This window comes from Trichosurus vulpecula, chromosome 4 (genome assembly GCF_011100635.1).
Source record: "Trichosurus vulpecula isolate mTriVul1 chromosome 4, mTriVul1.pri, whole genome shotgun sequence".
NCBI classification, from domain to species: Eukaryota; Metazoa; Chordata; class Mammalia; order Diprotodontia; family Phalangeridae; genus Trichosurus; species Trichosurus vulpecula.
The window spans coordinates 243,948,281-243,971,746 of NC_050576.1; the positions used below are offsets into that span (position 1 = coordinate 243,948,281).

A 23,466-nucleotide genomic window follows, 5' to 3' on the forward strand; every position below is an offset into this window, starting at 1 on the left:
TTGTGTGTCCCCTTGGCTTGGTGATAACATAACCCTAAGTGACACAGTGCTGTAGGGAATTACACAACTCAAATTACTGCTGACCATTCAATGTCTACTTTGGGTAATCATCCAAGGGTAATTATAGTTCAGTGTCGCCACATTAGAAAGGATTTTTTGTTATGATCGATTAATGACGTTATGCGACTGCATTGGCCAGGCAGTGTCATGGGGGGGGGGGCATGTGCATGAATGTATAAACATAAAATTAATGTATGTATGAAGCAGTGGTTTCCCCACAGGCTGTCAATCATGTTGGGTAGCAGCACCATTTTTTCTCATCTCCAGGCTTCCAAACTCTGACCTTAACCACTGATTTCTGTAACCTCTCTCCTGCTTCTCTGCCTCTCGATTATGTTATAAACAGAAATATGTACCTCCTTTTGTCTCTTACTATGGGATCAGCATATAGTCCATCTGTGTTTGCAGTATCTCTGTGTGTGTGTATGTTTACAAAGGGGAGAGGTCAAGATTTTGTGGTCTGCATTGTCTGTATGCGTGTGGCTATGCACTCCCATCTCAGTGTGTCCTTTTGGACACCTGCCCCCACTCATCAGCTAGTGTGAGAGGAGCAACTGGAAGCCATGCCTTCCTGCTTCTGAGGCTGGCCCTCTTTTCCCAGTAAGTGTACTCTTGTACTTAAGAGTACACTTAAGCTTTAGCCACGTTTTGCTCAATATTTGTGTAAAGTTATACAACATGCCTTTTAAAGCATGACGCATTAATCAATTAAAGGAAACAAACTAACTACCCTGAGTAACATCTCAAACCTGTGACAGGAATACAATAAAAAACATACACACGACCTACTTAGAAACTTGTTTTCAGAGATTTCTGGCTGCAGGCACGATAGCAAGACCCGCGTTGGCTGCAGGGCCATCGACTTCTCCGTAAGAGGGTGTCCAGTAATAGTGTTTTTTAATGCCGTGAGAGAGTTCAGCAAGATACACACAGCCGTCTACTACGTAGGGCTCCACGTCGGTATTCTCTAGCTTTAGACGACCAGAAGTGATTAAGTTTGAAAATGCCTAGGATTTTAAACAAACAAATAAGATTTGCAGGAGATTAACAGTGTGATTCAAGTTTAAATATTTTAATTTCAATGACATTTTATGTCAAAATTTAAAAATTAAGCCTTTAAGTTTTATGGGGTGGGAGGCTTTCTAGGTATAATTCCTTTACTTGCTTAGCATCATACAATCAAAGTGTTATAAATCACTTTAATTCATGCTGGAAAAGGTATTTCTGAATGTCGCACACATTATTTTTCCTTCTTTATCTTTGAAACCCCATCATTTTCAGGGCTGGTTCACAATTCTTTGCATTGTTCATTCTAGTGGATGGGCAGGTATCCTGTCCTTCATCAGTGACAGCATTTAGGATTCCTTCAGGACTTGAGCCACATGAGAAAACAATACATCCTATTGCTCACCACTTGTCCTCTTAGCTTTCCCCTCTTAGGTGTCACCTTGGGGGCTGGAGTTTGGGGAAGGAAACCATAGATGCTTCTGCAGCTTTTGTTGCACTGTTGCTCCTTGGGTTAGGCAGGAATGTTTCCTCTCTCCTCCCTCTTGAAATGTTGGGAAGAAATACAGTTTTCAGGATCTGCAACTTAAATCCCCTTGCAAGATAGTCAGCTTAACCATACCAAAAGCACAATTACTTTTATATATTTTGATGAGTACCCTATAGTACCTTGGAAATCAGACCTTAAAGAAACTCGAGGCAAAGATTTCTTTTTCTAGACTGTTTCACTGTTAATTTGAACTGCATTTGGTTCGTGCAAAAACTTTTCAGTTTTATATAATCAGAATTGTCCACATTTATCTTCTATGATCATATTAATTCAGTTGTTTGATCAAATACTCTTTTCCTGTCTATAAATTTTATTTTTTTTGCATTTAATAGTATTTTATTTTTTCCAGTTACCTGTACAGATAGTTTTCAACATTCATTTTTTGTAGATTTTGAGTCCTGAATTTTTCTTCCCTTCCTCCCTTCCCTCACTCCTTCCCAAGACATCAAGGAATCTAATATAGGTCACATATATACGATCATGTTAAATATATTTCCACATTAGTCTTGTTTTGAAAGAAGAATCAGAAAAGGGGGAAAAACCACAAAAAAACCAACAAAAAAGTGAAAATAGTAAGCTTTGATTTGCATTCAGACTCCATAATTCTTTCTCTGGATGTGGATAGCATTTTCCATCTTGAGTCTTTTGGAATTGCCTCGGACCATTGTATTGCTGAGAAAAGCTAAGTCTATCGTGGTTGATCATTGCACAGTGTTGTGTTTACTTTGTACAATATTCAAGTTCTGCTCATTTCACCCAGCATCAGTTCATATATGTCTTTCCAGGTTTTTCTGAAATCTGTCTGCTCATCATTTCTTATAGAACATTAGTATTCCATTGCATTCATATTCCACAACTTGTTAAGACATTCCCCAATTAATGGGTATCCTCACAATTTCCCATTCTTTGCCACTATAAAAGGAGCTGCTATAAATATTTTTGTACATGTAGGTCCTTTTCCCTTTTTTATGATCTCTTTGGGATATAGATTTAGTAGTGGTATTGCTGGATCAAAGGGTATGCACAGTTTTTTAGCCCTTTGGGCATAGTTCCAAATTGCTCTCCAGAATGGTTGGATCAGTTCACAACTCCACCAACAATGCATTAGTGTTCCAATTTTCCCACATATCCAACATTTATCATTTTCCTTTTCTGTCATGTCAGCCAATCTGATGGGTATGAGGTGCTACCTCAGAGTTGTTTTAATTTGCATTTCTCTAATCAATAGTGATTTAGAGCATTTTTTCATATGATGATAGCTTTAGTTTCTTCATCTGAACACTGCCTGTTCATATCTTTTGACCATTTATCAATTGGGGAATGACTTGTATTCTTATATAGTTTTCTTAAATTGGACCAACCATATATTCTTGGTACCATAATTGACTTTTTTCAAAATTTTATTAAATATTTTTGCATCAAGATTAATGAGGGACATTGGTCTATGGTTTTCTTTCTCTGTTTTGTCTCCCCTTGGTTTAGGTATTAAGATCATATTTGTATCATAGAAAGAATGTGGTAGTATGCTTCCTTTTTCTCATTTTGTCAAGCAGTTTATGCAATACTGAAATTGTTTCTTGAATGTTTGATAAAATTCACTTGTAAATCCATTTGCTTCTGGTTTTTGTTTTTATTTTTGGTCCTTTGGAAACTCATTTATGTTTATAAAATTTCCTGACCTGAGATTGGGCTATTTAAATTCTTTATTTTATTAGTCTATTTTACATTTTTGCAAATGTTTATCAATTTAATTTGTTAACAATTTTATTCTCATGTAATTGGGAAAAGTAGTTTCTAATAATTTCCTTTCTTTCCCCTTCTCTTCGTCTTTCCTGCTCTTACCACATTTCCCTATTAAGTGTGATGTATTACTGCAGCAATCTCTTTGTATATGTGTGTGTGTGTGTGTGTGTGTGTGCGCGTGTGTGTGTTCAATCCTTCTTTGTCCAGTTCAGATGAGAGATATCTCTGTGATGCCTGCTCCCCTAAACCCTTTCTTGGAAAGTTTTTGCACCTTTGCTGCTTTTTTGTCTCCTTCAGTACATACGCCTTAAAGTCATCTAAGCAGGAAATAGGAAATTTCCAACTCTGTAAAGATTTCAGGCAGTGCTCCAACTGCACCAAGAACCTGTCCCACTATTCTGTCAGCTTTGCACAAAGTTGGATCATTTTTGTTCCAACATCAATAAGGCCTCTAGGAGCAGCATACTGAAGATCATTATGTTCTACAAAAATCGATACGATTTTGGAAAAGACTTTGTTACATATGAGTTTCCCTTCACTATCTTTAGAGACAATGCCGGGCCTGACCTCCAACTCCTGGCCCATTTTTAACACTCCTTGGAGAAAACTGCTGGCCACACCACCCTTAAGGTCATCAAATTCACAGCCAGGCTTGTTGACATCAAAAGACTGAATAATGATAAGTGTGGGTTCTGAAGTAAAGTCTTGTGGGGGTCCTGGAGTTTTCTTTACTATGTATTCACAAAAAACTTCAATATTATACTTCAGCTGAGCAGAAATTGGAATAGGAGCTCCCTCTGCAACTGTACCTTGTACAAATGCAAGGATCTGTTCATATTATTCTTTAGCCTGACTTTCTTTCACCAAATCAATCTTATTCGGTAGAATCAGAATGTATTGCAATTTCATGATTTCTATGGCAGCCAAGTGCTCAGAAGTGTGAGGGTGAGGACATTACCATCTATTAACAGTAGAGCTGCATCCATGACTGCTGTACTGTTCAGTATGGTAGCCATCAAAATATCATGACCAGGACAATCCACAAAAGAGACATGTGTGACTAATTTGAAGTTTCCTTTAGTTCCTAGAATGTCTGCAGGAAATTCATCAGGTGTGCTACTTCTACAAGGTCTGTAACATTCTGGCCGAGAACAACCTGGGTCATCAAGTTGTTAGCATCAAATCTTAGCATTAGCATAACCCAACCTGATGGTAATATTTCTTTCTGGCTCATTTTTGAATCAGACAGTGTGAACCCCCAAAATAGCTTTTACTACTGTTGACTTTCCATGTGCTACATGGCCAATTGTACTTATATTGATTGTGGCTTGTCTGCTGATAACTTCATGTGAAAGTGGAGTCAACTTGGTAATATCCAAGGCGGTCAGATCCTGGTGAGACAGATGAGGCTGCTCCATTTCCTGGCTTGTTGTATCAGGAGGGCAGAGTTTATAATCTCAAAGAGGATCATAAACATGTCTGAAAGGTTCGGAACCGCCGGATATAAGAAACTCTCAAAGTAGAAGGCAGAAGAATCAAAACATTTATTTAGGCTCCACAGTAACCAACCCATGAACCAGAAGCCCCATTTTGATATGTTGATCAAAATCTTCCAGGCCCAATAAGTACGCCTTGCAAGAGTAACCAGGAGGCTACAGAGAAGCATGATTGCGTAAAGCAAAATCATGCTTCCCCCTCGATGGTAATAAGATTACCCACTGGCCTGAAGTCTTTGTTCAGCTTCCTCCTGTAGATCAGCTCTGCTACTGGCAGCTCCTGCCTCAGCTGTGTCTGTGTCTGTAACTGAAGCTGCAACTGAAACTGACGATGTAACGGTCGCTGTAACTGACGTAACTGTCGTAACTGTCGCTGGCTCCAACCGGAAAAGGAAAAGAAGAGCTCTTCAAACTGTCCTCTCCCCTCTTATAGGGTTTTTGACATCATCAAGCTCCGCCCGAATGACCAGGGCCGATTGGTTCCTGAGTTGGCCCCTCCCCCTAGCATAGACATTAACACCTCCCCTCAGCCAGCCCCATGACTCATCACACAGGAAGTTCTGGTCCTGCCCCGGAAGAGCAAGCCCCAGCGTCCAGGGAAGCTCAATGAGGTAAGCTGAGTCATTCAAAGAAAACAAAGGCCATTCTGGTTACACTCCACCCCTTGTTATAGGATACATAATCTAATCAGCCATGTATCCTAGAACATACATTGTGATCCAATTACAAAGGAAACTAAAACATATCATTCATTATAAAGCAAAACATATCATTCAGTAACATTCCCAAACATTGGTTAACGATTCAAATGCGATCCACCCCTAGATCCCAGCAAAATAATCTCTTCAATCAATCATCCCCAAAATAATTATTAATAATTCAAATGTCCACCCCTAAATCCTTGTATCCATTACATAGGATCAATAATATCATAACAATAAAACAACACAGCAAGGATAACACAAAATAAGTAAACAGAACACTATCATCATTTCCACCCCCCTTGAACGATTGGGGCTCAAAATCTTGGGGTGAGGGGTGAAGGTCTCATTTTCCATAGCTTCTTCATGCTGAAATTGGATGTAGAGATGGCCCTGCCCCCAAAAAGTCCCATTCCAGAGGTCATTTCTTTAACGAGCTGGCAGGAATTCCAAGAATGCTACATGCTTAGGCAGTCACCGGAAAGTGCAGGGTGCTTAAGCCTGAAGGAAACAAAACTAGCAACAAGGTTAGCCAAAACAAAGGACAAAAAGAATAGTCTGTGAATCTATTATTATAACCTATTCACGGTAAAATATATGGTTCAGGGGTACAATTTGGTAATTATTTTCCCCTGAATAAACAACTGTTACAGTGTTGTCCTTCCCATGGGCTATAACTTCTGCAGCCTTTGGAATATCATCTGGCTTCCGTTTTACCCATACCTTAGCTCCTGACTTTATTCTATCAATGGAGCAAGACCCTTTTGCCCCTCTAGTAGTTATTTTGGGAGGAGGGTCAGTTTTCACAAAGGGTATTTTTTCACAGGGGATAATAATGACTTGAACCATCCTATCATTTCTACAAAATTGTACAGGTTTTTTACCCATATTCTGGAGTGTCACAACAATTTCTTTTTGATAATTAGAATCTATCACTCCAGCCAATACATGTATTCCTTGAGCCGCTAATCCTGGTTTAGGTAATATCCATCCAAGATGATTCTTGGGGATTCTCATACATACTCCAGTAGGGGTTTTTCTTATCTCTTTCCTATTTAACCTAAAATTCTCTATACAATGTAAATCATATCCTGCTGAACCAGGTGTTCCTGGACTTGGTAGTGGGACATCTTCCCTCACAGTCCAAAATTCAATGTTTTGGATCTCACATGTTTGCTGTTCTCTGATCTGCAGATTTGGGGTCATCATTCTGGCTAGAGGTGTACTTCCCCCTAAGGGCCTATTATTCAAATTACGTAAGGCAATAGACAAATTATCCTTCCAATGTCGATATGAATTATTTGAGCTTAATTTTCTCAGCTGTTCTTTCAACAATCCATTCATTCTTTCAATTAGCCCAGATGCTTGTGGGTAATATGGAATATGATATATCCATTCTATATTATTCAACACACAATATCTTTTCACTTCTTTGCCCTTGAAATGTGACCCATTGTCACTTTGAATCTGCATTGGGGTTCCATAATATAAACTTACAATATCTAGAGTTTTACAGGTGTTTTTCTGAGTTGCGTCTTTATAAGGACAAGCCACTAGTACACCTGAATAGGTGTCAACACACGTACATACATATTTACATCCTTTATCCTGGGGTAGTGGGCCAATATAATCTATCTGCCAAATTTGGGCTGGAACTTTTCCCCTTGCTATTTCTCCAGTAACTATCCTAGGAAGAGTTCGTTCTTTTTCTAATTGGCATATACAACACTCCTCTGTTATTTGTTTTAACAACGCATGAGAAATACTGATACCTCGATCCTGTGCCCATCGATGGGTGGCCTGGACCCCTAAATGGCCAGCAGTCTGGTGGACCCATCTTGCTAAGGCTGGGTCATCAGTTGGAGTCGGAGTAGGGACAATACATTCAGTAGCAATCTTTGCTAGTCGATCCGCATGTGCATTGTACTCACGTTCTGGTGTGGTCAGGGTTGCATGAGCATCAACATGAAAAACTGACAGATCTGTAACCAAAGACATGTCCCATATATTTTCCCATAACTCTTTACCCCAAACTTGTTTGCCATGAATCTCCCAATTCTGATTCCTCCATATAGGCATCCACGTAGCTAATCCATTAGCTACCGCCCACGAGTCAGTAAATATATGACATTGTCCTCCTTTCTCTGCTCTGATGGCCTGATGCACTGCCATCAGTTCAGCATATTGGCTACTTCCACCTATCCCAGAACTTTCCAGAGTTCTCCTTGTACAGGGGTTATAGGCTACTGCTTTCCAATGTCTCTTCTGTCCCAAATATTTTGCTGTCCCATCAGTAAACCAAGCATGTTTCTTCTGTTCTTCATTTAGTCCGTCATATCCATTATTCCATTTCACTAAGGATGGTACCATCTGTTGCTTAGATTCAAGGGGCTTTTCATTGCTCTCAGTATCAATGTTCGCCACAGATTCATGTAGAGCAGAAACTCCATTTTTGCCTGCTCTGGACCTATTCTGAATATACCACTTCCATTTGATTATGCTTGCCTCTTGTGCATGTCCAATTCTGTGAGAAGCTGGGGTACTCATTACCCAAGTCATAATTGGAATTCCAGGCCTTAATACCACTTCATGACCCAGAGTTAGTTGCTCAGTTTCTACTAAAGCCCAATATGCAGCTAACAGCTGCTTCTCAAAAGGTGTATATTGCACTCCAGATGAGGGCAGTTTCCTTGACCAAAAGCCTAAAGGTACACTTCGGCTTTGTTGTTTTTGCCACAGACTCCAATTTGCATAGTCATCTTGTACAGTCACTTGTAACTCCACTGGCCCATTTTGCATAGGCCATAAGTCTAGAGCTAATTGAATAGCAGCCTTTGCTTCCTCAAAAGCTCTACTTTGTTCAAGTCCCCAGTCAAATTCATATTTCTTTCTGGTGACTTTATACAAGGGTTTTAAAATCTGTCCCAAATGTGGGATGTGGTGTCTCCAATAACCAAACAGCCCTATGAACTTTTGGGCCTCTTTCTTATTGGTAGGGGTGGGAAAATCCTGGATTTTTTGTCGAGCTTGTGGGAGAATTTCTCGCAGTCCTCTATTCCACTGTATCCCCAAGAATTTTACAGTTTGAGCTGGCCCTTGAATCTTTGCGGGGTTGATTTCCCATCCTTTGCTTTTCATATGGTCAATTAATAATGCTAAACTCTCCTCCACCTCCTTTATATTCTTTCCCTGTATCATGATGTCATCTATGTAATGTGTAAGCTGTACACCAGGTAACTTTAATTCATCCAAATGTTCAGCTACAATCCTGTGGCAAATAGTTGGGCTATGAATATATCCTTGCGGCAGGCGTGTAAATGTATACTGTCGGCCTTGCCAAGTAAAAGCAAACTGATTCCATTGCTTGGGGTCTATTGGGATTGTAAAGAAGGCATTGGCCAAATCAATAACTGCATACCAAGTCCCTTCATGTTTTTGTATTCTCTCTATTAAAGTAACCGTGTCTGGGACAGCAGCATACAAGGGAGGAGTCACTTTGTTCAGCTGTCTATAATCTACTGTCATCCTCCATGTTCCATCTGACTTTCGGACTGGCCAGACAGGGTTGTTCCATTGAGTAGTTGTAGGGACTAACACTCCTGCCTCAACACATTCTCTTATAGTGTTGGCAATTTCATCTTGCCCACCTGGCACACGATATTGCCTCAAAGTAATTACTTCAGAAGGTTCGGGCAAAGTGATTGGATCCATCTTGATTTTCCCCACTAAGACTGCATTAATGCCTATTTTCCTCACAGCAAATTGGTATTTCCCTTCAGGTAAATTTAAGGTCATACCCTTCAATATGTCTATTCCAATGATGTATTCGGGAATAGGCACAATAACCACACTATATTCTTTCTTGGGCAACTGTCCAATTTTCATCATTAATTTAACTTGCCTGGCTGATATTTCAGTCCCTCCTAGTCCTGTAATGGTAATAGGAGTTCCATGGCTGAACTTGTCTGGATTTCCATAAATAAGGGTGGCCTCGGCCCCAGTATCTATTAATGCCTCAGTTACCTTACTTGACCCATTTTTCCAATATATGGTCAAGTTAATGTGAGGTCTACAATCCAGCCTACGTATTTCCTTAATTTGGGCTGGGGCCTGGCCTGTTCCCTAGTATTCCCTTTCATGTGATTCACTTGGGTATGAAGGTTCAACATCTGTAGCATTTGCAGGAGCAGTTCTGATTTCCCTATCTCTCCTGTTATCAAGGCCTTTATCTCTGTACATTCTATATAATTCATTGGTTGGAATTCCATCTATCATTTCAAAACCTACTCCTGCTCTCAATAAAGCAGTAAACATTTCTTTCCTTGTTACTCTCCTTTGGCGCCAAGTTTGCTGGTTATTCACCCTTCTCTCTTGAGGAGATCTATCCCTTCCCCAGTCACCTAAGTCATATAACTGTAAAATCTTATTTATCACTGTTGTAAGACGGCTCCCTACTTCTCCAAGTAATAAATTCAAAATTAGTTGTTTATAAGCAGGGGGAGCTGTCCTAATTATTAAATTCCTATGAGGCAGTTCCATTGAATCATTGTAATATTTGTCTGCAGTTCCTGTCATAATGGCAGTCTTCATTACCTCCTCCTTTAGTCTCATGATACAATCTCTAAGTGAATACCAGGGTCTGTGCTCAGTGGGCCACATAGAATCAGTAGCATATCTCTTATTGCATCCCACAGCGGCTAATGCCAACAGAGTAGTCCTGCTATCACCATCTCCTTGCTGATGATGTTCCCTAAAAGCTTGTTGAACTAGAGGATCATGGCTGATACCTATGAATCTCATGCAGTCTGTCCCATCTACTGATATTCCACCGGCCCCTTGATCACTGAGTCTTACCATCCAAGATATCAATGGTTCTCCTATTCTTTGGCTGAATCTACTCAAAATATCTGTGACCTCTTGCGGTGAGAAATCTTCCTGAATTTCCCTTGTAACTGAATCTTCACCTCGGGTTTCTGTCTTCCTCCTTTGTATGGGTCGAGCCCTTGTCTGATCATTTAACCATCTCCTATTCTCTGTGTGAGGCACATCCTGAACCCCAGTAGTGTTTTGTGCCTCAGCCCCTAACATTGTCTCATTCTCTCCCCACTCACTTCCTCTGCCACCATGGCTAGGACAAAGCAGGCAGTCAGGCTCTTTCTGGGCTGGGTTGAAATGCACTCTGGGCTTTTTTGGTCTCCTGTTGCTCTTAGCCACATTAATAGAAAAGTTCTCATTTGAGTCAGTTTGGTCTCCTGCTATCTGAGATTCCTCTTCTTCCTGTGGGGTAGGAGTGCCCCCATGTCTTTCACTTAATCTCAATCTTTCGTATACTAGCCGGTAGGCTGATAACACTATCCAGCTTTGCCTAGATAGTGATGCCCCTGACTGAATCCCAACTTCTCGTAAACACTTTTCCAAATCCCTAGGATCTCCTCTCCGTAGCCTTGGTTCCCAGTTTTCACAGGGTCCAGCTTTTTTAGCCAATTCTTTTGCTAGGGAGGAATAAAATGGATCCTCCCATCCTGGGATATTCATCTCTTCCTCTGAAATTGTTCTGCTTCTAAATAGAGATCTTATACCTAGCGATCCTGTTCGTGACGCCAAATGTATGAGGAGGGCAGAGTTTATAATCTCAAAGAGGATCATAAACATGTCTGAAAGGTTCGGAACCGCCGGATATAAGAAACTCTCAAAGTAGAAGGCAGAAGAATCAAAACATTTATTTAGGCTCCACAGTAACCAACCCATGAACCAGAAGCCCCATTTTGATATGTTGATCAAAATCTTCCAGGCCCAATAAGTACGCCTTGCAAGAGTAACCAGGAGGCTACAGAGAAGCATGATTGCGTAAAGCAAAATCATGCTTCCCCCTCGATGGTAATAAGATTACCCACTGGCCTGAAGTCTTTGTTCAGCTTCCTCCTGTAGATCAGCTCTGCTACTGGCAGCTCCTGCCTCAGCTGTGTCTGTGTCTGTAACTGAAGCTGCAACTGAAACTGACGATGTAACGGTCGCTGTAACTGACGTAACTGTCGTAACTGTCGCTGGCTCCAACCGGAAAAGGAAAAGAAGAGCTCTTCAAACTGTCCTCTCCCCTCTTATAGGGTTTTTGACATCATCAAGCTCCGCCCGAATGACCAGGGCCGATTGGTTCCTGAGTTGGCCCCTCCCCCTAGCATAGACATTAACACCTCCCCTCAGCCAGCCCCATGACTCATCACACAGGAAGTTCTGGTCCTGCCCCGGAAGAGCAAGCCCCAGCGTCCAGGGAAGCTCAATGAGGTAAGCTGAGTCATTCAAAGAAAACAAAGGCCATTCTGGTTACACTTGTCGCCCACCATCTCGCTCAAAAAGCCCTCATATTTCTTTTTGTCTCATGGAATCATTGGGTTCCGCTTGATCCATTCTATTTTCATGGGTTTTCCACCTTCTGTTACAAGCTATTTATTCCTCCTTCCAGTTCTTTCCTACAGAGCTCACATCTCATTTTTAATTCTGTTTCTAAATCTCTTCCTTCATTTCTCTCAGGGATTTTTCTAATTCTTGTGGCCAAGCCATTTTTTTTGATGTTCTTTGATGTAGTGCAGGGGTGTTAAATATGTGGTCTGCAGGCCTTATGGGGCTCACAACACTCCAAAGTATGGCCCAAATCAGATTAAAATGTCATGGGAAATATTTAACAAAATAAACAAAGATACAATAAAACATAGATAATGTTAATGTGTGACTTTCTCAGTCAATCCGTGGCCCACAGGGATCCCTATGTACAGTGTCTGTGTGCAGTTTAATGGCCCCCATTCCTATCTGAGTTTGACAACACTGTTGTCAGGTCCTTCTTTTCTTTTGGATTTGTCTCTTAGGTGTACCTGGGCTCATAATATTTCTTTATAGTGTTTGGTATCTTCTTCTCTTTACTCATAATTCTACCCATAGTTCCTGGTCTAGTGTGTAGAGCTAGGACCAGGCTCCATTCTCTCCTGCATGCTTCAGTGGGGTTGGTCAGGCCCTGTTTGGTTCTGTTTTTGTTTTCCTGATTTCTTTCCACTGCCCTCTACTATGTCTTATATGTGCTGTGCTGTGTTGTGCAGAGTGCACTGACAGACTCATTTAGGGAGCACAAGTGGGAAGACCTTTCGTATTACCAATTCATGCAGAAGTCTGAAATTTCTAATCTCTATTTTTTTCTTAAAATTCTTTATGTGCTGAAGTAAACAAAATAGTCATTGACTAAGCATTAACCAAATGTGAGGGACGTATTGTCCTAAGTGCTGGGGATACCTGCTCTCAAGGGGAGAGAACATATAAATAACAAAGTATGCATCAACAAGTATGGATCAAAGAAATCTTATCTATTGAAATTTCAATCACAGAAGTCACCAATAGAAGTCGGTTTTAGAACTTCAAGTTTTTTATCAAAAATTTTTAAATCTCACAAAGGGAATCAGAATCAAACTCTGACAAGATGTAGGGAACACACATGCATTTGATAGGAGTATCTTCTAGTAGAAAAAGAGGACCATAAAATGCAAAAAGTGGAAGAAAATACTTACTACACATGTTTCACTATCAAATTTGTTTCCCCAGATGTAAATATTAGTAAGTGTGGTATTTGTTTTCATTGAATCTGAAAAAGCAGTAAGTCCTTTTCCAGTTATGTTATTGCTCACTATGGATAACCTAAAGAGAAAATTATAATGTATCAGGTACATAGAAGCCAAAGATCTGTGAAGAATTACCAATTCATGATTTGTGAAATCTGTCACCAAAACAATTTGCTCAATCTAATAAAATCTTAGCACTACTCTTTAAAGTGTTTTATAGTTTGTGGCTTATAATTATCTACCATTTATTTCTAGAAATGTTAGAACTTAAAATTATTCACAACTGGATGCTTCAAAATACGCTGCCTTTTAATTGAGCTATAGTTTTGAGTCTAGATTGTTAACGTATTCTTTCAATAAACAATAAATTATTTTTTAAATGTTTGACCTTTTTATTTGAGTGTTAAGATTGAAGAGTTATATACAGTTAAACCTATTTAAAGTCCCTCAATTGAAATGCAGCAGGGACAGATGGAGGGAAGGAGTACTGTTCAGTGGGTGGGGCACTGCAAGACAAGAATCTGATTGGATAAATTGACGACAAACCTGACTCCTAGAAAGACCAGGCGTCATTAACACCAAGGGTTGGGGCTGGAGAGTGAGCCAGTGCCTTCTGACATTGCAAATGCATTTTCCTTCAATTTGGTTTAACCATGGTCCTATATAATGCTAAAAGACATTCCTGGAAAGAAAGTATCCTTACGACAAGAATTTTCTGGTTTAATTCTTGAGAAAGATCTATAACTAGAATCAAATAAAGATTAATTTTTAAATAATTTTCAAAGCCAGGAACAGACCAGAATATATTTTCATAATTTATGAGGTGCAGGTGAGTGTCTAAGTATTCAAAACCATATGATAAACTTCTGGACAAAGATGAAAGCCTGAAATAAAAACAGTCACCATCATCGTTTAATGATAATAAAAAAGTACTACCAAAAAAATTCAAATGCAAACCTAAAATGGGCATCAACCTTAGGGTCCTGTTAATGTCTTCTATGGGTAACAGGTTTTTGTGAAATTATATAAATGTTAACAATTTTTAAATCTATACTAACGCTTTCAGACTTGTGTTGTAAAAAGCCAGGGCTTCGGTCACATACATGGAACCCTCATCTTCTATTCTGTTTGAAGAAAGATCTATTACTTCCAAGACATTATTCCTTTTTAATAGCTCTCCCAAATATATCATTGCATCACGAGTTATTCTGTTGCTAGGAAAGAAAAAAAAATGAGTTGCTTTTGAAACTGTGTGGTCATAATGCTTCTTATTAAATAGGCAGAAAATGTGCTTTAAAAGGACACTTACTTAATAGGTAGCAATGGACATTATTAGATGAATGAATGCCTTTCATCAACCAGTTTTTGAGAAAGCTACTTAAAACTAGACTTTAAAAAATGCTTCCAGGGGCAACTAGGTGGTGTAGTGAGTAGAGCCCTGGCCCTGGAGTCAGGAGAACCTGAGTTCAAATCTGACCTCAGACACTTGACACATTTACTAGCTGTGTGACCTTGGGCAAGTCACTTAACCCTAATTGCCCTGCCTTCCCCCCTCCAAGAAAAAAAAAGCTTCTATCCCAATTTATAGAGCTTGTAAGAAACCATTACATAATCTTATTTAACAGTAAAAATTACCCATGTAATGTCATTAGCATATGCTTTATATGTTGAAATTTTTTCTCTGATGCCTCAACCAAGATTAAGAAAAATTAAATCTTTGTAAAACATTCAAAAAGACCATTGTTCTTACCAGCTGACATCCAGGTAACGTAGAGCAGTGTTTGTATAAAGGGCTTCACACAACTGCTGCATACCAAAATTTTTAATACCGTGCTTACACATGTGTAGTTCAATAAGAGTTGAGTTAATTTGCAACATGTGGCTCACATGGGTGGTTGACTCTTCCTGAAAAGAGACTTTGTTTTATTCATGTTCTCCACTTGACACAAAAGCTACCAAGGGCTAAATATTAATTTGTAAATTCTTATAAAACACCAACTCTAGAATATCTACCAAACAAAGACTAAGTTGTTTTAATTCAACAAACATTGATTAAGCACCTCTTATGGTATTGTGGGAAACAATAGGAGGAATTCTGTTTCCACAGGATTAAAAATACTCCTCCCAGCTTTGAGTGATAGCAGAATGTAAGTCAGAGGTGACTGGTTCTAATCAGAGCTGTGACCTAGCAGAACCAGGCTCCTGATCAGGTAAAAGGTTAGAAGCTTGTACACATGCTTAAGGAGCTGTCTGAGGGGGGCATGATGTGGGCAATTCAGGAAGTTGTGTCTAGCTAATGGAGAGCAAGGGGGGCAGTTTGAATTGGGAACAGCATAAAAAGATTGGCATTTGTCTGAGTAAGCATACTATCCATATGGGAGATACCCATTCACTAGGAATGTAGAATAATTGGCTAAAATAAAATGAGAACTTTCCTGGCTTCACAATGAGTGTTGTTCTTTGTTTAGAGTGAGCATATTTCTCACAGTATCTTCCAAATAGACACCTAGTAGTACTCTTCTCCTCCCACCTTCGTGGCACTCAGCCCAGTGCTTATAGTCTGACTGGCCATATGTTACTGAAGCAGTCAGATCTGATGGGGTGCTTGTGTGCTTGTGCTTGGACCCTAATTCTAACAGCCTCTGCTTGGGTGCCTGTGCCTGAACCCCAGTTCCAAAACCACATCCAGTTCTAAAGTCACATCTCTCCCTAGCCTCAAAATACTGTCTCTCTAGCTCAAGGGCAGCAACACACTTATCTCTACTACTTTCACAGTAGGCAGCCCTGTGTAGTGATAATTGGCTGTGCACTGGGTCATGACCATATTCACTACTTACTGACCTTACTGATATATATCCTAGATATAATTAAATGTATACTCTCTTACATTTATTTTGTCCAACAAGACATTTGATGAAAGCCACCTAGATATTCCCAGTCAGCCCTGACCACTAGTTAACTCTGATGTTTCACAGTCAAAAACACTCCTCCTAGTAGCCCCTCCTTGGGCTATTTCCCAGTGAACTCTGGGTAATATGCCTGTACAGTAGATACAAAAAGTACATGTTCCTTTAAGAACTGACCACCCCTTAACCACTCCCTAATCCCACCCCAGAACACCTAATTGACACCCCTTAATCTCTTATAAAAGCTCTCCCTGCACCCCTCTAAGGCTGCAGGTTCCCTAAGAACTCTTGCCCACTGTAAAGCATAATAAATCTTTGCCACCTTGTTTTAAAGAATGCTTGAGATCATGAATTCATTCCAGATAGCCCTGACCCTCTTTAGTACTGGGGTCCTTGAGGGGTACTCCCCCTCAGTGGCCCCATCTGAGAACTTTAGTTTTGGGATCCCTGAATTCCTGTTTTTTTCTCCCTCAACAGATCCACCTGTGCCTAACGTGTTTAAAGGATCAGAAATGATCATTAGAAATCCTGTTTCCAGTTCCCCTTGGATGTGGGTGTGAGAGAGGAAATCAGTCTAATAACAAAGGGCGCAGCTCAGTGTTTCAGGAGAAATGTGGCCTGGACTCCCTGCTTAATGGTGCTGTTACCTAAGCAAGTGAGTGAAACTCCATTTCCTCATCTGCGAAATGAGGGTCAACACTTCTATTAGTGAGAAGGTAAGAGAAGGTTGTTGTGAAGAAAGTACTTTCTACTCTTTACAGCAAATCAGGTCAACAAGCAAATATTAGTCTCTTACTTTGTGCCATGTTGTACATGTGTTGTTTTTATCGTTGGTGTTAAAATCATCAAGGACGATAGCCACAGGTAGGAAGGCCTAGGGAAGGCCAAGACCAAGGATGGTCCTGGTGACTTCTGATAGTTCTAGGGGGGTGGGGAGGGTGTGACAGTAGTAGCCCCTAGTGTCTGGGAATTAAGGAGGTAAAGGCCAGTGAGGAAGCCGAGTCGACATGTATCCACCACTCATGACAGGTTCCAGCAGTGCCCACCAGGTGGTAATTCAGGGATGTAGTCTGGATGAACATGGTCTGAAATCACCATGATTCCATGACTTGGGCTTCCAGTGGGCAAGGGGATTCTACTGTCCACAGGACCTTGTTTTCCTCATCTGTAACAAGGAGCAAGGATGACCATCCCAGATGGATTTCTATATAGGAGGTAGCCTATGAGAAATTGGTAAAGAGTGGTCATTTCTTAATCTACCTTCATCTCAGAGAGCTATGGGCTCTCCAGGAGCAACGTCACACACTTGACAAACTGAGGTTTTCTATGTTCTTCATCTATCACATTTCTACCACTCAGCTGAAATGTTTGAGAAATAGGGACAGTTCCTGAATAAGCAAAGAAACCTAACTGTCTTCAGAAGTCTAAAGTCCCCTCTGAGGAGAAGAGCTCCTCGGTGGGGGGAGCAGCACCAGACATGAGGTCTAGAGACCTGGGCAAATTACTGAACCCTTCTGAGTCTTCATTTCTCATCTGCAAAATGGAGATAACACTTGCACTGTGGACCTCATAGGGGTGTTTTGAGGGAAACACTTTGCTGACTTCAAAATGCAATATAAAATTATAGCCAGGATTGATGTAGGTAGGATATTTATTTTAAAGAAAGCTTTTTCTTTGTAGCCTGGAGTTCACAGAAGGTAATTTTTACCTAGCCCCCAAAGCTTTTCAAGCTGTTTATGAAATTAAAAAAAAACTTTCAATATTTTATTAACACAATTTTATTTTAATGAACTACTTAACAAGTACATACCTCTTCACTTTTCAGTATAGGGCGGTTTAAGTTTATCCCTTTAATTGATTGGTTTTTAGTTAGTACGGTTGCTATTGCTATCAAACTCTGCATCCCCTGAAAATAAGCAAATTCTTACTGAGTTGCAAAAAGACACAATTTTTTAATTACGTGAAACATGAAGGCAAATAAAAAACTGATGCTTAAGGAAAAGACTGTATCCAGGTCAAGGCCAGCCAGTGGCCCACTTATTCAAGCTTAGCTGGCTCTTTACGGGCAGCACTTTTCTGGGTCCCAGGGGGCTGACTTTTCTACCTCTTCTCATATTCAGATGTGCTGAGCTAGAAGATGTAGGTAGAGCAGGATCAGGGTCCTGATTCAAACTGGGGTGGTCCCTGGATACTTGCTGTCATGCTTATCACAGAATGAATCCTATCTCAAGGGAGACCCTACCACTGGCTGTTCCACCTTCCAACGGCAGTGTCTGCCCTCCTGGGACCACTCTGAACTGGAGAGAACTTCCCAGGTTCAGGCTGATTGCCAAGTGGGACTCAGACAACTGAGACACCACCTGGAGACACAGCCCAGGGATGGGAGGAGGATGAGGTAAGGGAAGGGCTATCAAATTCGGGCCAGGTGAAGTCTCTCAGATACTCCCAATGTATTCCTTTCTACAGGAGCTGTCAGGGAACTGGGTACAACCGGCAACTGTGGAATCCGTCTTCCCTTGAATAATTTGGAGTTGGCAAAGTTATCTTTAAAGAAGTTTCTTTATTCTTTGAGAGATTTTCCACTAATTCGTATGCCAGTTTTCCTAATGATAGGATGTGGTTGTAATTTATTCTTTAATAAATTAGTGCTGTTTTACTCACCAGATCACAGTCTCCCAAATCTAACTTCTCTAATGATGAATTAATTTGAAGCATCGTGGCAAAAAACATTCCACCTTTATTATCAATCTTGTTCCCAGTTAGTCTTAGGTGTTTAAGAGTTTGATTTCTCTAAGCAGGAAAAAAAACGTGAAAAGTTGAATATTTAAGTTTTTTGAGTTACAGAATTCCCTTTAAAGGATTTGGCTTAATTATTTGAAAAACATGGGAATCCTTAATATAAAGAATATGCAAATTCATCCAAATGAAAAGGAGCTTGTTTAGCTGACGGTTTCTATTCATCAGAAAGCAGCTGTGTGAAGTGGTCTTGGGTGAGTCAGTTAAACCATTCTCAGCCTTAGGTTCATAGGAGCATCGATTTAGAATTGGAAGGGCCCTTGGAGATCATCAAGTACAACTTCCTTTTACAGATGAGGGAATTGAGGCCAAAAGCTCAGGACCACATGGCAGGATCCAAATCCAGGTTTTCCTGATCCCGAGTGGAGAGCCCTAGCCACTAGACACCCTGTCAGATGAAGGGTTGGACCCTCTCCGAGGCCCCTGCCAGTGTTAGATCCCATAGCTCTAAGTCACCCCCACTAAACCTAGAAGGAGGTCACAAAACTTGAAGGCTGTCACTGGCATTTCTGTGGTCAGAAATCATTAAACCTTCATCACTTTTACATTTCATGTCTTGACTTTGGGGAATTCCATATAATTTGTGTTTTATTATTTTCATGAATATTTTGCAAGGTTATCTCCAGATGTTTTATAGTTTTAACAAGTATATTAATTGAAAGTGGTATGCTGTCCTGGACAGAGGTGGACTTGGAGGTGGCTGACAGAGACTGACTTTGAGATCCTAGGCACATCCTCTGTGTCCCAGGCCACAAATCACAGAGAAGATGCTCCTTATATCTATGAAATGAACAGTCCAGTCTTAGCTACCTCCTTGCCTTCCACCCCCCGCTATACACTACTGTGCATAAAAATAAATGATTCACTGCAAAGAAAATGCAAGGTATTCAAGGAATCTGCAAGGCCTGAAGAACTAAAGAGCCTCCATGATTCCCTGAAATGCATGCACAAGATAGAAATTTGCACCCCATTAAAAAGAGACCAAGGTTCTCTGTGCTTTGATCAGGTGCAAAGGGCACTAACAGGTAGATACTTACATGGAGCACTTTGGCTATCACTTCTCCCCCATCTGTCTTAATGTCATTAAACATGAGATTTAGGTAAGTGAGACTTGGGACTTCCTGTAACGAAGAGGGAAAAGGAGCTGTCACCGGTGCATTGGGGGAGTTTGAGCAGAAAGGCATCTTTTTAAAGAGAGGTTCATCCATTTTATTTTTTAAGGAGTTTTTCCCAAGAAAGTCTTGACAACTGAAAAGAAATGCAGCCTGCACAATGCTCAGGTGAATTACATGAAAAACGCCAATGATGTAAAAAGCCCAGCACATTCATGTAAACCTAATCCCCACTACTATTTGAAAGAGGAAGACGACAGTTATAGTTTGAATAATGATTTGCCACTTGTGTCGTGTTTTGTTGTCCTTGTTGTTGCTATGACATACAAGGAGCTTGCAATAGGCGATTCTGATATTCTCCCTGCAGCTATGTATGCTCTCTGAGACCAGACACACTCAAAAAGTCTCAAAATGCAATCTGAGATTGTAGATCTGGCCAAAAGGGACAAGATTCCTGGAATTCTGGAAAGATATGGCAGTCTGTTAAGACTAAGTGGTGTCACTGTAAACAAAACAAACATTTTAAGAGTAAAAATAATGCAATACCTCAAGCAGTCTTGCAACATGATTCGCTCCATCATCAGTTAAGAGGTTATATCTAACATCCAAACCTAAGGGACACAAATTAATACATGACTGACCACCTTGATAATACTGAAGATTCTGAAGACAGTCAGACATGATTAAGTTAAAACAAATACCTGTAATGTTTTTATGTGGTTTTAAGGTATCGATAAGGATTTCAAAATCTTCATCTGTGAGTCTCTGGACTGGTATTAAGCGGTTGTTACCAGCTATTTTTATTGTGATTTCATTGTCAAATCTGAGTAATAGAAAATATTTTAAAATACAAAGAAGCAGCTCAGTAAAGAAATCAATATAGTTTTTATTCATGTACAAAGGTGAGTGTAAATAGTCTCATCAATGAGGGGAGGTGTCAATCTTTCAGGGTAAAACATAAAATAAGAGCAGTGACAGCTAACATCTGTACAGTGCTCTGCAGTTTTCAGAACAGGACTACTGGCATTTTCTCATCTGGCGTTTACAACAGAGGGTGCCAGCACTCCTGGCCTACAGATGGAGAAAGTGAGTCTCAGAAAGCTTGAGCAATTTACCCAAGGTCAGAAAAACAGGAATGAGCTAGGGACTAGAACCCAAGTTCTAAGCCAACGTACTCTGCCTCCAAAATTTAAAACTGTCATTGACATATACTCAAAAGAGGTAGCCAATTTCTAATGAATTTTTAAGCAGCTGTAGTTCTTAGTTTCTAGGGGGATGATTTTCAGAGAACAGAGACATAATATGGTATTATTTTCTTACCCTTTCTTAGTTTTTCTATATTCTTTTTCTAGGAGCTGGAATGTTTGATATACAAAAGGGTTGCATTTCCGATTGAAACGTTTACACACATCCAAATAATGTTGTGGGAGAGCCAAGAATGTTGCTGAAACTACAAAGAAACAAAGCCAGTGATACTTTTTTGCATAAGGGCCTTTCAGAAGAATGCTGAGCAACTGTGGCTCTTCAATGGGAGGGCCGGTCTATTAGATATCTCTAATGACATCTACATATCGATGTATTACTATTTTAGGGAACTGGGAATCCAGTACAGACACAATTCCACTAATATGGAAGCTAAAATAATGAAAATGTGAGGTGAGATTAGGCCAGGGTTTTTTTTAAATTATAAATTTATTTTTTATTTTTAGTTTACAACACTCAGTTCCGCAAGTTTTTGGGTTCCAAATTTTCTCTCTTTCTCCTCCCCCCTCCCCCCAAGATGACATGTAATCCAATGTAGGTTCTACTTATACCTTCACATTGAACTTATTTACATAATAGTCCAGTTGTAAAGAAGAATTATAACCAATGGAATGAATCATAAGAAAGAAGAAACAAAACCAAAAAAAAGAGAGAAAAAGACAGCAAATAGTTTGCATCAATCTGCATTCAGACTCTATAATTCTTTCTCTGGATGTGCACAGCTTTTTCTATCATGAATCTTTTGGAGCTATCTTTGAATCTTGCGTTGATGAGAGGATAGGCCAGGGGTTTGTAACAGAGGGTCCACTGATTGATAGATTTCAGGGGTTACGTACACTTGGGTGAGAAAAAAAATCACATCTTCACTTTGATAGAATGTTTCCTTTATAATTTCATTTATTTTATGTATTTGAAAACATTATTCTAAGCAGGGGGTCTGCAGGCTTCACTAGACTGCCAGAGGGGTCCAGGACCCTGAAAAGGTACAAACAACTGTTAGAAACCAGAGTGCTGACATCTCAGTCAAGTGAAGTTTGGCATAGATAGTGTCAAGGAGTCCAAGGCTGTAAATCTTCCATAATTTTTAAAATAAGATAGTTTTAAGGAGCACATTTATCATAAGATAAACTAGTTTGCCTCTGTACCACTGATGAACAAAAGCTTGTTAGCACATTAACAGTAACATGACTTAAGATGGAGAATGAAGGCAAACCGTTTTCACGCCATTCTTTTAAAGAGTTGGCTGTGTCTTATGACTCATAGCTCCTCTAAGAACTGCTACTGGGTGTGTGTGTGTGTGTGTGTGAACATCCACCACCTCTGGCTCCTTGGGGAGGGCATAAGCACACATGTTGTCTGCGCCTTGACAGCAGGAGGTTTTGTTTTTTTAACCACCACAAGCAGCCTTTTCATTCAAGTAAGAACTTACTTAGCACAGTGCCTGGCACATAATGGGCAAATCATAGAGACTTGCTGATTGAAGAGTGTAAGGAAGGACAATTTCAGTTTTCACCTGTAATCTAAGCTGCCCGTCCAGAGTTTTCCCCCCAATTATAAACTTTGCCTTCTTTTCAATAACACAACATTTAGTTAAATAACTTTAATAAACGTTGACTAAGCACTTTCTATGCGCCAGGCGCAGCTGGTGCTGGGGATACAAAAAACGAAACCAGATCCAGCAAATTAGGAAGGACCGAGGTGGACGGAGCAGGGCAGGGAAGGAAGGTGACGGGGCTCCGTGGGGGGCGCTGCCCAGGGTGGGGGGGTGTCCTCACACTGAGATCACAGAGAACTTCTCTGCCCTCTCCCCCGGGGCAGGAGTGGGTGCCCTTGGCACAAGGTCGGGGTCGCTAGAGTCCTGGGATCCCAGGGTGTTAGGAGCTGTCCGCGGACACGGTGGGCTCGGACCCCGGGGCTCATCTGCAAAGGCCCGACTCCATCCAGCACACCTGCATTTATTAAGCAACTGCGGGGTGCTCAGTCGAGGGCGGGCAGAGGAGATGCAAAGTCTCCCCCTCCACACCCTCGCCCTCTCTTTAGGGGCTCAGCTAAGGTCGAGGTCAAGGTCTCCAGCTGTTCTCCCCTCTGCCCCCCACGACCCGGGCCTGGGCTTGCGGGGAAGGACAAGGGCTGGTCCCGCACTCTACCTACCCGCTACTGGCAGTGGGGTGAAGGTAAAAGTCTCCATTGCTTTCCCCGGCCGCCATGGGCGGCGGACATAGCCGGGCACCAT

At 40.7% G+C, this 23,466-nt stretch overlaps 1 protein-coding gene and 1 pseudogene across 1 annotated transcript; both read right to left on the reverse strand.

The window, feature by feature from the left end:
* Window positions 1-863: 863 nt before the first annotated feature.
* Window positions 864-23,466, reverse strand: LRRC34 (leucine rich repeat containing 34). The gene is made up of 11 exons (XM_036755676.1): window positions 23,385-23,466; window positions 21,291-21,420; window positions 20,672-20,793; window positions 20,517-20,581; window positions 19,896-19,979; window positions 18,724-18,852; window positions 17,873-17,968; window positions 14,907-15,061; window positions 14,215-14,370; window positions 13,106-13,232; window positions 864-1,067 (listed from the first exon to the last, which is right to left on the reverse strand). Exons 1-11 carry the CDS (start codon window positions 23,464-23,466, stop codon window positions 864-866), a joined length of 1,350 nt encoding a protein of 449 aa, XP_036611571.1.
* Window positions 3,567-4,776, reverse strand: LOC118845950 (annotated as a pseudogene).

Bases quoted from the DNA above. Each gene is read 5' to 3' on its own strand.
- LRRC34 (XM_036755676.1), bottom strand. From the start codon at position 23,466: ATGGTGCCCGGCTATGTCCGCCGCCCATGGCGGCCGGGGAAAGCAATG. The intron at 20,582-20,671 runs GTATTTGTTTTA...TGTGTCCCTTAG, and splicing joins ACCACATAAAAACATTACAG to GTTTGGATGTTAGATATAAC. The intron at 17,969-18,723 runs GTGAGTAAAACA...GCTTATTTTCAG, and splicing joins ATTTGGGAGACTGTGATCTG to GGGATGCAGAGTTTGATAGC.